This window comes from Coffea eugenioides, chromosome 7 (assembly GCF_003713205.1).
Source record: "Coffea eugenioides isolate CCC68of chromosome 7, Ceug_1.0, whole genome shotgun sequence".
Taxonomy (NCBI): domain Eukaryota; kingdom Viridiplantae; phylum Streptophyta; class Magnoliopsida; order Gentianales; family Rubiaceae; genus Coffea; species Coffea eugenioides.
In genome coordinates, this window is record NC_040041.1 from 10344768 (window position 1) to 10360840 (window position 16073).

Consider the following 16073-nt stretch of genomic DNA (forward strand, 5'->3'; position numbering starts at 1 on the left):
TCTAAAAAATATATGAGCAAGGAAATTATATTTTCAAGAAGGCTTTGAAAAGAACAATAACGAATATAAATTCCAAAGAATAGAGAAAGTCATATAAAATATTAGGGTAAATTATATATAACCCCCATGTAGTTTTATCTGCCACATGATCCCTTTAACATTTCAAAATATCCACTTCACCCCATATGGTTTTATATAATGTAGAAACTTGAGCAAAAATAACTTACATAATGTCGTTAATTGAAATACCGATAGTTATTTTACTTAAATGCTGAATCAATCAATGACTTAACTACCTTGTATAAAAGTATGATTGGATTACATGGATAAATGCAGAAACCACAAAGAATAAAGTAAATACTTATACAAATCAAAAGAGAGTTTCATGGAGATTAAAATTTTATTACAAGCACTTTTAGAGTGCGTTTGGGATAAACGCCATAACTAATTGTGCATTCCGCCTATTTTTCACTTTACATAAAATCATAAGAGGGTTATATGGCTATTTTAAACCTTTAGAGGGGTCATTTGGCATTATGTAAAATCACTGAGGGTTATAATTAATTTATCCAAAACATTATTAGAGAAGAAAGATCCCTTGGTAATAGGGAGAAAGAAGGAAGAAAAAAGAAGAAAAGAAAGATAAGAGGGAAGAAAATAGAAAGGAAAGAATGAGAAAAGAGTAGAGGGTTCAAGATGAAGGAGAAGAAAAAAGTGAAACCAAGGAAGAAGACAAGAAATGGTGGATAATTTTTGAGAGAGATAATGTCTAAACCCTAGATGCCCTACACCTAATGCCACAACTGACTCATATGGAACCATGGAACCAAGGAAAGAAGCAGAAACAAAAAAAAAAAAAAGTCATACGGGTGGCAGCATATAGTGCTGCACATGAGTCAAATCACTCGCTAGCCACTTGTGAGTAGCTCGACTCAAAGCTCGGCGTGAGTTCGGTCAATATCGAGTTTTTGTCAAATTCAAACTAATCAAGTCGCATTCAAGTTCGAATTCGAGTTCAAAAATATTTAGCTCATTAACTCCTAAATTGACACGATTATACATACATACATACATACATACATATGTATATATTAAAATAATATATATCTCTAATATTTTATTATTTTTTAAAAATTTATTATTTTATTTATTTTTTAAAAATGTAAAATAATTTTTTTTTATTTTTTCTTGACTCGGCTCGAGATCAAACCTTACATTGAGAGTTTGAATCCAAGTTTCCACTTGATAAAATTTAGGAGTGAGCATGGATCGGGTACCAACCCTATGCACCATTTGGTTGACCTGACTCGCACCTTACAGGTCAGCTATTTTTTACCCTTACTCGCTCCGCATATCAGCGGGTACTCAATTATCGGGTGCCCTCCGAAATAGGGTCGGATCAACGGATACCGATTTCGCCCCGCTTATCATTTAATTTCTTTAAAAAATAATTTATACTAATTTAATTTTTTATTTTACATATTCATCTAAGATTTAAAAAAGATTTTTTTTTCAAAAAAGTCTTCTACCAAGAAACAAGCATGCGAAGAGAATACAAGAAAAAGGAAAAAAATTAAAAGAATTCAAAATCAATAAAAATTGGAAATAAGTAGCACCTTTTTTAAATATATATTCCATATTAATTAAATTTTTTTCTAAAAAAAAAAAAGATCATGATCTCTTCAAATGAATTTAGTAAACAAACTATAGTCTCTCATATTTATAATGCATTTGTTCAATGAAATTGCTTATTTAGCTCTAAATATATTACTTTATAGTATGTGTATAAAAATAAAAAAATAAATATGCGGGACGGGTCGGGTATTTGCGATTTTTAATTATGTGACTCTAACCCGTCCTATATCTAACCGGGTACCCAATTCTCTTTTAATCTGATCAAATAATACGGATCGGGTATCCTAATTTTCGGATCAGATAGAATAGGATGTGACGGATTTTCAGGTTAGCGGGTATTTTTCAGCACATGTTTTGGGGCTGAATCTTATTGGCTCTTATCCTATTTATGTTGACAAATTTTGTAATAACCTCGAAAAAGGTGTGTACATATACGTCGAATCTACAAAATTTATCTAACACTTAAAAATCAGATATTATTTGTAAGAATTAAATCATTTCGTCAATTGATTTCTTATTTTTTATTCATCTTTAAAACATAACTAAATTTTAAACTCGAATTCGGATTACTTATCATACATCCAACTATAATAAAGGATACATTATCAATATATAAAAATTAATTCATATTTAAATGTTTCTTAAAATCATTTAATTAGTTGTCTAAAAAAAATCAAGCTTTTGATATATCTGTCCTAGAGCTATATAAGCCTATAACTTTGGAAGATTTTGTTTTGTATCTCTTAAGGTTAGAGAATGACACAACCAATCCAAATCTATCTTATATTTGTTCAAAACTAGAGGATCATTGGGGGAGGGAGGAGAGAGAAGGGGGAGGGAGCGCAATGGATCTTCTGTCTCACACTCTGTCCCACTTTTTATTATATTGTTATTTCTCCTACATAAACATCATGTTTTAGTTCTTTTTTATTTCTTAAAATTCAATAACTATTAATTGAGTAATACACAAAATTTAACAAACTAGAAAAAAAAAAGCTGGAGGATCCTTGAGGACCTTGAGCGGTTGTGTCTATAATCTGTATCCTATTTCAATGCTAAATAGAAACCAGATTCTAGGGAATTTACTAACTTAGAAAACATCACTAGCCAAATAAGTAGTATTAGTTGGTAAAATCTACTAGGGAACCATTATTTTCAATTTACCTTTTTTTCCCTAATTTAGAAAACATTTTGCCAAATAAAAAAGTAGTATTAGTTGGTCAAATCTACAAAGGAATCACTTATTTTCAATTTACCATTTTTTTCCTTCAACAGTTGTCAATAAAATTTCAGTGGCTGTCATTCCTTGTTTTCCTGATTGATTACCTGTACAAAACCTGTGATAAGCCATCTCTTTTTTGGTACATTTTGTCATATTTATGACAATGATCACTTTTTCAAATTTTCTTCCTCATTTGGGAAACCAGATCGAACTCCATATATTGATGTTAAAAGTGGGATCAAAGTGGGATGAACGGCTTCAATCTCTTAATATATGCAATTTCATTTCTTTCATTGGAGACCATTGATGTAGAGGGTTATTTGGGTATTAATTGGGGAAGGTTGGCAACACAAAGAATGATACCATCCATGGTGGTTGACTTGTTGATGCAAAACAAGATCAATTACGTGAAGGTTTACAGTGCAAGTGACAATGTCTTGGAAGCCTTTTCAGCGACAGACATGGGACTGGAAGTCACAATGCCTAATGTATATACACAGAAGCTGAAAAATCAGGCTGATGTGATCGACTGGGTGGTTCAGATTATTGTAACGCATCCCAATGTCCATTTCATGTATGTTTTTCTTTTAATAGCACCTATCTCTTTCTATAAACTCCCAACCCCCAATTTCCAGGCCTATATTTGAACCTTAGACCTGCCTACGAACTAGGATAAGCGCTCTATCTTAGCCACTACTTAGCTATCCCAATAGTTGAATGAATGAGCTCCTGTCACATAGGAGAATCCTCCCAGCTGATGGTGAGGCAAGACTCTATGAGCCATTACTTAGTCACTGGATGAATTCAAATGTTGTACCTTATAACTCCCGTCACACCTTGAAAGAGATATTATTAGATAAATTTTTGGTTAATTTAATGGTTAACAATTTAATTTCTCCTTTGTTGTTTTAGCTCTCTTATTGATTATATTTTCATTTTTGGTCAACTTTTGTTTGATTTTTTTTATAGGTATGTTTGCATTGGGACGCAGCCATTATCGATAAGATTTTCCAATCAAACATATCCCGAAGCTATTCAAGTATTGGATTGGACGCAAAGAGCTCTTAATTTAATGAATAAAAGTGAAATTAAAGCAACAATGAGTCATTTCACTGATGTCCTCATCCCTGTAAAGAAACCATCAGAGGGCGCTTTCAGAGCAGATTTAGAGCCAAACATGACTAGGTCATGTCAGATTCTGCAGAGCTACAATGCTCCAATTGGACTAGATGTTTTCCCACTCCTGAGTGTTAATGATCTGTTCAACAGTGACACCGAATTTGCGTTCTTTGAGAACAACTCCACCTCAGTTTTCAAAGACGGGGACAAGACCTACTCCAATGCTTTTGAGGTTATGTATGATATGTTCGATGTTGCATTAGAGAAAGTGGGGTGTCCAAACATGACAATCATTGTAGATGCAATTGGATGGCCAACAGATGGAATAAAAGATGGGAATATCCCAAATGCACAGAGATTCCATCAGGGCTTAGCTAAATTTGTAGCAAGTAAGAAAGGCACTCCTCGTCGTCCTGGTCCGATTGATGTCTACATCCATAATTTGTCTGATGAAAATAAGATAAACAAGAGTACCGGATCCTTCAGGCGACACTGGGGCATCTACAAATTTGATGGACAGCCTAAGTTTAACTTTGATCTACAGGGGCTTGGGCGTGATGTGAAGTTAGTACCAGCTGTAGGCATTACACATATGCCTAAAAGGTGGTGCATCGTCAACGGTGATGTTGGAAATGATATTGATAATACAACAAGAGAAAATTTTTTGGATGCATGTAACAGTATTGTAGATTGCACTGCAATGGAAGCGGGAGCGTCATGCAGCAATCTGACAGAAACACAGAAGCTTTCGTATGTTTTTAATATGGGCTTCCAGACGGCAGCTCAAGATGTGTACAACAAATCGTGTTATTACAATGGATATGGTAAGATAGTCTCAGATGATCCTTCAACTCCATCCTGCACATTCCCTGTTGAAATATTAGCTGCTGAGATCCCTAATTTTAATGGATATGCACGAAGCCTGGCTCGTGCTCTCATGCCATCATCGATATCATTGATGATTGCTGTTGTGCAGACGTTGTTCATGTGATTTACTTTGATGTGTACCTGTGATTATAATGGATTTGGGGCCATGTAGCATGGGCTAATCATACAGATTAATATGCACATACCTTCAAATGACAACTGACTTTATGATTTTGTTTTACAATTTCACCTGTAAGAAACAAGTGCCTTCAAATCCAATTAAAATCGGCTCCATGTCAAATGTTAACTCTCAGGTATAAGATTCTTTTTATCTTTCTGTCCCTTCCTCGTCCTTCTTTTTCCTTTGTAGTTTTAAATATTGGGTCAGGTCTTAATCCAAATTAGATTAAAATTTCTTGGTTTTACAATTGTATGTTGTTAAATTTTCTAGAGGATACTTTGTATAAAGGACAGAAACAGAAGAAGAAGAGAAAAAGAAAAAGAAAAAGTTGGACTGTCGAGCTATTTTTTCTCAGAAAAATTAAATTTGTTCGTGTCACTCAGATTGATACATGTAGAAGAGGCAGATCTATTCTTGCCATTCTCCCAAACCAAAACATCGGGTACAAGTCCCCTCCAATAACTGTTTTTGGGAAACAACTAGAAGTTTACTACCGAACTGATGCAAATATACTAATACTCTTTGAAAATTAAAAGGTACATCCTATTTATGGGAGATAAGAGAACAAAGTTTTCTTGTGAAGAAATAAAGGAAGTCATATAGATTCTTTTTAATTTTTATACAAGGATATTAGGGGTGGAAAATTGGTTTTCTAACAATTGTCCAATGGAATGGCTATAAAGTGGCAAATAAAAATTTTTTTTCCTAGCGGGTATCCAATAGATACTATTATACTAAATCCAAATTAACAAGTGTTCATCCAAGCATTATGGAGTTTCCGAGAGCAAAACTTCAGCCAAGTTTACTTGATTAAAACTCAAGACAATGTTTCCATTGGCCAAGCTCAATCGAGCCATTAGGTAGTAGAGCTATAAATGAACTGTTGTATTAGTGTTCAATGGATATCACACATTAATTGAGGTAGCCGAATATTGAGTTTATTCAATCAAAATTCAGGTTAGAGATGCTCCAGGATATAAATGTGTAAGCTCATTGATTTTCCACACAATGAGGAAAGCTTTATATGTCCAGAGTTACCAAATGTATCTTGAATATATAAGTATACTCTAAAAAATATATGAGCAAGGAAATTATATTTTCAAGAAGGCTTTGAAAAGAACAATAACGAATATAAATTCCAAAGAATAGAGAAAGTCATATAAAATATTAGGGTAAATTATATATAACCCCCATGTAGTTTTATCTATTGCCACATGACCCCTTTAATATTTTAAAATGTTCACTCCACCCCATATGGTTTTATGTAATGTAGAATCTTGAGCAAAAATAACTTATATAATGTCGTTAATTGAAATACCAATAGTGATTTTACTCAAATGCTGAATCAATCAATGATTTAAATACCTTGTATAAAAGCATGAGAGGATTGCATGGATAAATGCAAAAAACACAGAGGGTAAAGTAAATATTTATACAAATCATAAGAGAGTTTTATGGAGATTAAAATTTTATGACACACACTTTTAGAGTACGCTTGGTATAAACATCATAATTAATTGTGCATTCCGTCTATTTTTCACTTTACATAAAATCATAGGAGGATTATATGGCTATTTTAAACCTTTAGAGGGGTCATTTGACATTATATAAAATCACTGGAGGTTATAATTAATTTATCCAAAACATTATTAGAGAAGAAAGATACCTCGGTAATAGGGAGAAGGCAAGAAGAAAAAAAAAGAAAAGAAAAATAAGAGAATGGAAAGAATGAGAAAAGAGTAGAGAGTTCAAGATAAAGGGGAAGAAAGAAGCGGAACCAAGGAAGATAAATTTTGAGAGAGATAATATCTAGACACCCTACACCTAATGCCATAAGTGACTCATATGAAACCAGGGAACCAAGTAAAGAAGTGGAATAAAAAAAAATCACGCGGTTGCCAGCGCATAGGCCTGCACACGGGCCTGCACACAGGCCTGCACACAAGTTGAATCACTCGTGAGCCGTTCATGAGTAGCTCAATTCAAAGTTCGGATTGACTTCAGTCAATATCGAGTTTAAGTCGAGTTTGAACTTACTAAGTTGAACTCGAGTTCGAATTCAAATTAAAAAATATTTAACTCATTAACTCACAAAGTAGCTCGATTATACATACATACATACATATATATATTAATAGTAAAATTATATATATCTCTAATACTTTATTCATTTTTTTAAAAGTAAAACAAAATTTCATTTTTTCTCAGCTCGACTCAACCTCGAGCTTTACACTAAGAGCATGAGTTTGAGCTTGACCTTGATAAAATTTAGGAGTGGGCATGGGTTGGTTACTCGCTCCATGCACCATTTGACTAACCCGTCCCGCACCTTGCAGGTCAGCCATTTTCTGACCCTTACCCGTTCCGCATATTAACGGGTACTGATTATCGAGTATCCTCCGAAGTAGGATTGAGTCAATGGGTACCCACTCCGCTGCTTATCAATTAATTTTTTAAAAAATAATTTATACTAATTTAATTTTTTATTTTACATGTTCATCTAACATTTAACAAAGATTTTTTTCTCAAAAAAAGTCTCCTACCCAGAAACAAACATGTGAAGAGAATACAAGAAAAAGGAAAAAAATTAAAAGAATTTAAAATCAATAAAAATTTGAAATAAGTAGCACCTTTTTTAAATATATATAGTCCACATTAATTAAACTCTTTTTTAAAAAACATAAGATCATGACCTCTACAAATGAATTTTATAAGAAACTATAGTCTCCTACATTTGCAATGCAATTTGTTCAATGAAATTGCTTATTTAGTTCTAAATATATTATTTTATAGTATGTGTATAAAAATAAAAAAATTAAAATAAATATGAAAGACGAGTCGGGTATCTGCAAGTTTTTAATTATGCGACCATAACCCGCCCCACATCTAAGTAGGTACCTAACCCTCTTTTGATCCGATCAAATGATACGGATCTAATTTTTAATTTTCGAATCGGATAGGTTCAAATGTCGTGGGTTTTTGGGTTAGCGGGTATTTTTATCCACCCTTAATAAAATTAAGTCGATGCTCAGTTTGATTTGGTCAAAATTTCGCTTGCACCCCTAACAGCACATGTCTTCGACTGAATCTTATTGGCTCTTATCCTATTCATGTTGACAAATTTTGTAATAACTTCGAAAAACGGGTATATCTACGTCAAAGCTACAAAATTTATCTAATACTTAAAAATAAGATATTATTTGTAAGAATTAAATCATTTCGTCAATTGATTTCTTAATTTTTTTACTCATCTTTAATACATAACCAAATTTTAAACATGAATTCGGATTAGTTATCATACATCCAACTATAATAAAGTATACATTATCAATATATAAAAATTAATTCATATTTAAATCTTTCTTAAAATCATTTAATTAGTTGTCTTAAAAAATCAAGCTTTTGATATATTTGTTGTAGAGCTATATAAGCTTATAACTTTTGAAGATTTGTTTTGTATCTCTTTAGGTTAGAGAATGACAAAATCAAATCAAATATGTCTTATATTTGTTCAAAACTAGAGGCTGTTGGGGGGAGAGGAGAGGAGGGGCAGAGAGTGTAAATGAAAACTCCCTAGTTCAAGATCTCCCACTTACATTAAAATAAATCAAAAAAAAAAAGAAAAAGCTGGAGGATCGTTGAGGACCTTGAGTGGTTATGTCTGTGATCTGTATCCTATTTCAGTGCTAAATAGAAACCAGATTCTAGGGAATTTACTAATTTAGAAAACATCAACTGCCAAATAAGTAGTATTAGTTGGTAAAATCTACTAGAGAACCGTTCTGTTCAATTTACCTTTTTTCCCTAATTTAGAAAACATTACTTGCCAAATAAAAAAGTAGTATTAGTTGGTCAAATCTACAAGGGAACCACTTATTTTCAATTTACCTTTTTTCTTCAACAGTTGTCAATACAATTTCAGTAGTTGTCATTCCTTGTTTTCCTGATTGATTACCTGTACAAAACCTGTGATAACCCATCTCTTTTTTGGTACATTTTTTCATATTTATGCCAATGATCACTTTTTCAAAATTTCTTCCTCATTTGGGGAACCAGATTGAACTCCACATATTGATATTAAAAGTGGGATCAAAGTGGGATGAACGGCTTCAATCACTTAATATGTGCAATTTCATTTCTTTCATTGGAGACCTTTTATGTAGAGGGTTATTTAGGTATGAATTGGGGAAGGTTGGCAACACAAAGAATGATACCATCCATGGTGGTTGACTTGCTGATGCAAAACAAGATCAATTACGTCAAGCTTTTCAGTGCAAGTGACAATGTCTTGGAAGCCTTTTCAGCGACTGACATTGGACTGGAAATCACAATGCCTAATCAATCTACACAGAAGATGAAAACTCAGGCTGATGTGGATGAGTGGGTGGTTCAGATTATTGTAAGCCATCCCAATGTCCATTTCACGTATGTTTTTCTTTGACTAGCTCCTACCTCTTTCTATAAACTCCCAACCCCCAATTTCCAGGCCTAGAATTTGATCCTCCCTGCTGACGGTGAGGCAAGACTCTTAAGAGCCATTACTTAGCCACTGGATGAATCCGAATGTTGTACCTTATAACTCCCGTCACACCTTGAAAGAGATATTATTACATGAATTTTTGGTTATAAATTTGAGTATAATTTAATGGTTAACAATTTAATTTCTCCTTTTTTTTAGCTCTCTTATTGATTATATTTTCATTTTTGGTCAACTTTTGTTTGAATTTTTTTTATAGGTATGTTTGCATTGGGACGCAGCCATTATCGACAAGATTTTTCAATCAAACATATCCCGAAGCTATTCAGGTATTGGACTGGATGCAACAAGCTCTTAATTTAATGAATAAAAGTGAAATTAAAGCAACAATGAGTCATTTCACTGATGTCCTCATCCATGCAAAGAAACCATCAGAGGGTGCTTTCAGAAAAGATTTAGAGCCAAACATTACTAGGTCATGCCAGATTCTGCAGAGCAACAATGCTCCAATTGGAGTGGTTATTTTCCCACTCGTTAATGTTAATGATTTGTTCAACGGTGACACTGAATTTGCATTTCTTGAGAACAACTCCACCTCAGTGTTCAAAGATGGGGACAAAACCTATTCAAATGTCGTAGAGGTCATGTATGATATGTTCGATGTTGCATTAGAGAAAGTGGGGTGTCCAAACATGACAATCATTATAGATGCAATTGGATGGCCAACAGATGGAATAAAAGATGGAAACATCCCAAATGCACAGAGATTTTATCAGGGCTTGGCTAAATTTGTAGCTAGTAAGAAAGGAACTCCTCGACGTCCTGGTCCGATTGATGTCTATATCCATAATTTATCTGATGAAAATAAGATAAACAAGAATGCCGGGTCTTTCATGCGACACTGGGGTATCTACAAATTTGATGGACAGCCTAAGTTTAACTTTGATCTTCAGGGGCTTGGGCGCGATGTCAAGCTAGTACCAGCTATAGGCATTACACATATGCCTAAAAGGTGGTGCATTTTCAATGACCGATACACATCAGATATTGGTAAAGTTGCTTATAATGTTTTTGATGATCAAGTAAAGTACGCATGTGACACTGCAGATTGCACGGCATTGGATCCTGGAGGTTCATGCAGCAATTTGACATACATGCAGAGGCTTTCGTATGCCTTTAATGTGGGCTTCCAAAAGGCTGCTCAAAGTGTGTACAACAAATCGTGTTATTACAACGGATATGGTAAGATAGTCTCAGAAGATCCTTCAACTCCATCCTGCACATTCCCTGTGGAAATATTAGCTGCTGAGATCCCTAATTTTACTGGATACGCACGAAGCCTGGCTCATGCTCTCAAGCCATCATCGATATCATTGATGACTGTTGTCGTGCAGGCGTTGTACATCTGCTTCACTTTAATGTGTACATGCTGATTACAATGGATTTGGGGCCGTGTAGCATAGGCTAATCATACAGATTAATGTGCACATACCTTCAAATGACAACTGACATTTACGATTTTGTTTTACAATTTCACCTGTCAGAAACAAGTGGCTTGAAATCCAATTAAAATAGGCTCTATGTCAAATGTTAACTCTCAGGTATAAGATTCTTTTTATCTTAATGGTAAACTTAACGGAATCCGGTAATTTAACTGCCGAAACCGACATTTTCGTTAAGTTTAACAAATTCTGTTAGTTTATAATTTAGTTCAAAACATGAGATATCGTTTTGTATGTTTTAAAACTACAGGGGATTTTTCTGTATATTACATATACCACATGGGGCTTTTTTGTTCTTAACCCTTTAATTTTTTTTAAAATAATTTATACTAAATTAATTTTTTATTTAACATGTTCATTTAAGATTAACAAAGATTTTTTTTTGAAAAAAGTCTCCTACCAAGAAACAGGCATACTAAGAAAAAACAAGAAAAATTAAAATTAAAATTAAAAGAATTCAAAATTAATAAAAATTTGAAATAGGTAGCACCTTTTTTAAATATATATTACATATTAATTAAATTCTTTTCTAAAAAAAAAATGATCATGACCTCTACAAATGAATTTAGCAAACAAACTATAGTCTCCCATATTTGTAATGCATTTGTTCAATGAAATTGCTTATTTAGCTCTAAATATATTATTTTTTAGTATGTGTATAAATATAAAAAAATAAATATGCGGGATGGGTCGGGTATCTGTGATTTTTAATTATGTGACTCTAACTCATCATACATCTAAGCGGGTACCCAATCCTTTTTAAACTCGATCAAATAATACGGATCGGGTATCCTAATTTTCGGATCAGATAAAATAGGATGTGACGGATTTTCATGTTAGCAGGTATTTTTCAGCACATGTTTTGGGACTGAATCTTATTGGCTCTTATCCTATTTATGTTGACAAATTTTGTAATGACTTCAAAAAAGGTGTATATATACGTTGAATCTACAAAATTTATCTAACACTTAAAAATCAGATATTATTTGCAAGAATTAAATCATTTCGTCAATTGATTTCTTATTTTTTATTCATCTTTAAAACATAACTAAATTTTAAACTCGAATTCAGATTAGTTATCATACATCCAACTATAATAAAGTATACATTATCAATATATAAAAATTAATTCATATTTAAATATTTTTTAAAATCATTTAATTAGTTGTCTAAAAAAAATCAAGCTTTTGATATATTTGTCCTAGAGCTATATAAGACTTTAACTTTTGAAGATTTTGTTTTGTATCTCTTAAGGTTAGAGAATGACACAACCAAATCCAAATCTGTCTTATATTTGTTCAAAACTAGAGGATCGTTTGGGGGGGGGGAGGGGAGAGAATGGGGAGAGAGTGTAAATAAAAGCTTCCAAGTTCAAAATCTCCCACCTACACTAAAATAAATCACAAAAAAAAAACCTGGAGGATCCTTGAGGACCTCGAGTGGTTGTGTCTGTAATCTGTATCCTATTTCGGTGCTAAATAGAAACCAGATTCTAGGGAACTTACTAATTTAGAAAACATCACTAGCCAAGTAAGTAGTATTAGTTGGTAAAATCTACTAGGGAACAATTATTTCCAATTTACCTTTTCTCCCTAATTTAGAAAACATTACTTGCCAAATAAAAAAGTAGTATTAGTTGGTCAAATCTACAAGGGAACCACTTATTTTCAATTTACCTTTTTTTCCTTCAACAGTTGTCAATAAAATTTCAGTGGTTGTCACTCCTTGTTTTCCTGATTGATTACCTGTACAAAACCTGTGATAAACCATCTCTTTTTTGGTATATTTTTTCATATTTATGACAATGATCACTTTTTCGAATTTTCTTCCTCATTTAGGGAACCAGGTTGAACTCCACATAGTGATATTAAAAGTGGGATCAAAGTGGGATGAACGGCTTCAATCTCTTAATATGTGCAATTTCATTTCTTTCATTGGAGACCATTGATGTAGAGGGTTATTTAGGTATGAATTGGGGAAGGTTGGCAACACAAAGAATGATACCATCCATGGTGGTTGACTTGTTGATGCAAAACAAGATCAATTACGTGAAGCTTTTCAGTACAAGTGACAATGTCTTGGAAGCCTTTTCAGTGACTGACATTGGACTGGAAGTCACAATGCCTAATGTACATACACAGAAGCTGAAAAATCAAGCTGATGTGAACGACTGGGTGGTTCAGATTATTGTAAGGCATCCCAATGTCCATTACACGTATGTTTTTCTTTTAATAGCACCTACCTCTTTCTATAAACTCCCAACCCCCAACTTCCAGGCCTAGAATTTGATCCTTAGACCTGCCTACAGACTAGGATATGCGCTCTATCTTAGACACCACTTAGGTATCCCAATAGTTGAATGAATGAGCTCCTGTCACATAGGTTATGTTTTGAAACTCGGACCGGACAAAGACTCGGTAGAGTTCAGGGGTCAGAGGTCAATGGGTCCAACCGGGTTCGACCGGTGTCAAAAATCGGATGATGTCAGCATGATGTCATTAATATAATTTAATTAAAATTAAAATATTATGTAAAATGTCTAACCATAGGTTAATATCAAGTAAAGTATATTAGTAGATGTTTGATGTTTCAAAATTATTTAACAAAAAAATACAAATAACATAGAATAATCAACTAATAGTTCATATGATTTAATGTTTATTTCATAGTTAAGAATTAATTTTGGAGATTTATTTGAAATAAAACACTAAAATTTAGGACTATCTATAATCTGTTAAATATTTCTAAGTACGTCAACAATTTTGAGATACTTTAGAGGTCAAAACATAAATTTGTTAAAACTTGGAACCCAAACTGAAATTTTCTCATATTTCTTCTTTGACTCTAAGCCTAAAGCAATCATGTTGCCGTCACTTTCATCCATTCTTGTCCTGTCTCTGTTCTTTCTTCCCCTGCAACTTCTTCTTCTTTCGACTTTTTTTTTTCTTTTTTCGTTTTCCGTTCCAGATTTCATCGTGCTAGTCTTTTCTCCTCAAACTCACAAAATATAAAAAATTTATCTTATTTTTTTTAAACTTCTCTCTTTTTCAACTCTTTTTTTTTTACTGTTTTATTTCTTTTTCACCTTTTTGATACATGTGTGATTAGATCTTGTTCAATAAATGCATTTAAGATTAGATATGAAGGGATCTTGTTCAAAGGAGGAAGATGGTTTGCAAGTTTTGAGCGACTTGTCAAACAAGGAAGATGGGTTCCAGGTTAGAGTGAAAAGGAGAAAAAAATGAAAAACTCCGGTTCTCGCCGGTTTCATTGGTTTCCGGTCCAACCCGACTTTTGATGGGATTTGCCTGAGTTTTAAACAAACGGGTTTTTAGAAACACTCAAACCGGACATCTAGCCCGTTACCGGTCCAACCGGTCCGGTCCGAGTTTGAAAACATAGCATAGGAGAATTCTCCCTGCTGACGGTGAGGCAAGACTCTAAGAGCCATTACTTAGTCGCTGGATGAATCCGAATGTTGTACCTTTTAACTCCCGTCACACCTTGAAAGAGATATTATTAGATGAATTTTTGGTTAATTTAATGGTTAACAATTTAATTTCTCCTTTGTTTTTTTAGCTCTCTTATTGATTATATTTTCATTTTTGGTCAACTTTTGTTTGATTTTTTCTTTTTATAAGTATGTTTGTGTTGGGACACAGCCATTATCGACAAGATTTCCCAATCAAACATATCCCGAAGCTATTCAGGTATTGGATTAGACGCAAAGAGCTCTTAATTTAATGAATAAAAGTGAAATTAAAGCAACAATGAGTCATTTCACGGACGTCCTCATCCCTGTAAAAAAACCATCAGAGGGTGCTTTCAGAGAAGATTTAAAGCCAAACATGACTAGGTCATGTCAGATTCTGCAGAGCTACAATGCTCCAATTGGACTAGATGTTTTCCCACTCCTGAGTGTTAATGATCTGTTCAACGGTGACACCGAATTTACATTTTTTGAGCACAAATCCACCTCAGTTTTCAAAGACAGGGACAAGACCTACTCCAATGGTTTTGAGGTTATGTATGATATGTTCGATGTTGCATTAGAGAAAGTGGGGTGTCCAAACATGACAATCATTATAGATGCAATTGGATGGCCAACAGATGGAATAAAAGATGGGAACATCCCAAATGCACAGAGATTCCATCAGGGCTTAGCTAAATTTGTAGCAAGTAAGAAAGGAACTCCTCGACGTCCTGGTCCAGTTGATGTTTACATCCGTAATTTGTCTGATGAAAATAAGATAAACAAGAGTACCGGATCCTTCAGGCGACACTGGGGCATCTACAAATTTGATAGACAGCCTAAGTTTAACTTTGATCTACAGGGGCTTGGGCATGATGTGAAGTTAGTACCAGCTGTAGGCATTACACATATGCCTAAAAGATGGTGCATTGTCAACGGTGATGTTGCAAATGATATTAATAATACAACAAGAGAAAATTTTTTGGATACATGTGACAGTATTGTAGATTGCACAGCAATGGAAGCTGGAGCGTCATGCAGCAATCTGACAAAAACACAGTAGCTTTCATACATTTTTAATATGGGCTTCCAGAAGGCAGCTCAAAATGTGTACAAAAAATCGTGTTATTACAACGGATATGGTAAGATAGTCTTAGATGATCCTTCAACTCCATCCTGCACATTCCCTGTCGAAATATTAGCTGCTGAGATCCCTAATTTTAATGGATACGCACGAAGCCTGGCTCGTGCTCTCATGCCATCATCGATATCATTGATGATTGCTGTTGTGCAGACGTTGTTCATGTGATTCACTTTGATGTGTACATGTGATTATAATGGATTTGGGGCCATGTAGCATGGGCTAATCATACAGATTAATATGCACATACCTTCAAATGACAACTGACTTTATGATTTTGTTTTACAATTTCACCTGTAAGAAACAAGTGCCTTCAAATCCAATTAAAATCGGCTCCATGTCAAATGTTAACTCTCAGGTATAAGATTCATTTTATCTTTCAGTCCCTTTCTCGTCCTTCTTTTTCCTTTGTAGTTTTAAATATTGGGTCAGGTCTTAATCCAAATTAGATTAAAAT

The 16073-nt window shown here is 33.7% G+C and overlaps 3 protein-coding genes across 3 annotated transcripts; all 3 read left to right on the plus strand.

Moving 5' to 3' along the window:
• Positions 1-3105: 3105 nt before the first annotated feature.
• On the plus strand, positions 3106-4967 carry LOC113776841 (glucan endo-1,3-beta-glucosidase 8-like). Its single transcript, XM_027321896.1, has 2 exons — positions 3106-3431; positions 3827-4967. Exons 1-2 carry the CDS (start codon positions 3106-3108, stop codon positions 4965-4967), a joined length of 1467 nt encoding a protein of 488 aa, XP_027177697.1.
• Positions 4968-9231: 4264 nt separating this feature from the next.
• On the plus strand, positions 9232-10934 carry LOC113776842 (glucan endo-1,3-beta-glucosidase 8-like). Its single transcript, XM_027321898.1, has 2 exons — positions 9232-9449; positions 9761-10934. The coding sequence occupies exons 1-2, from the start codon at positions 9232-9234 to the stop codon at positions 10932-10934; spliced, it is 1392 nt and encodes a 463-aa protein (XP_027177699.1).
• Positions 10935-14773: 3839 nt separating this feature from the next.
• Positions 14774-15538, plus strand: LOC113776843 (glucan endo-1,3-beta-glucosidase 8-like). The gene has a single exon (XM_027321899.1). It carries the CDS (start codon positions 14774-14776, stop codon positions 15536-15538), a length of 765 nt encoding a protein of 254 aa, XP_027177700.1.
• Positions 15539-16073: the final 535 nt, after the last annotated feature.

Coding starts and splice junctions, on each gene's coding strand:
- LOC113776843 (XM_027321899.1), top strand. CDS start 14,774: ATGAGTCATTTCACGGACGTCCTCATCCCTGTAAAAAAACCATCAGAG.
- LOC113776841 (XM_027321896.1), top strand. CDS start 3,106: ATGAACGGCTTCAATCTCTTAATATATGCAATTTCATTTCTTTCATTG. Junction 3,432..3,826: donor CATCCCAATGTCCATTTCAT/GTATGTTTTTCT, acceptor TTTTTTTTATAG/GTATGTTTGCATTGGGACGC.
- LOC113776842 (XM_027321898.1), top strand. CDS start 9,232: ATGATACCATCCATGGTGGTTGACTTGCTGATGCAAAACAAGATCAAT. Junction 9,450..9,760: donor CATCCCAATGTCCATTTCAC/GTATGTTTTTCT, acceptor TTTTTTTTATAG/GTATGTTTGCATTGGGACGC.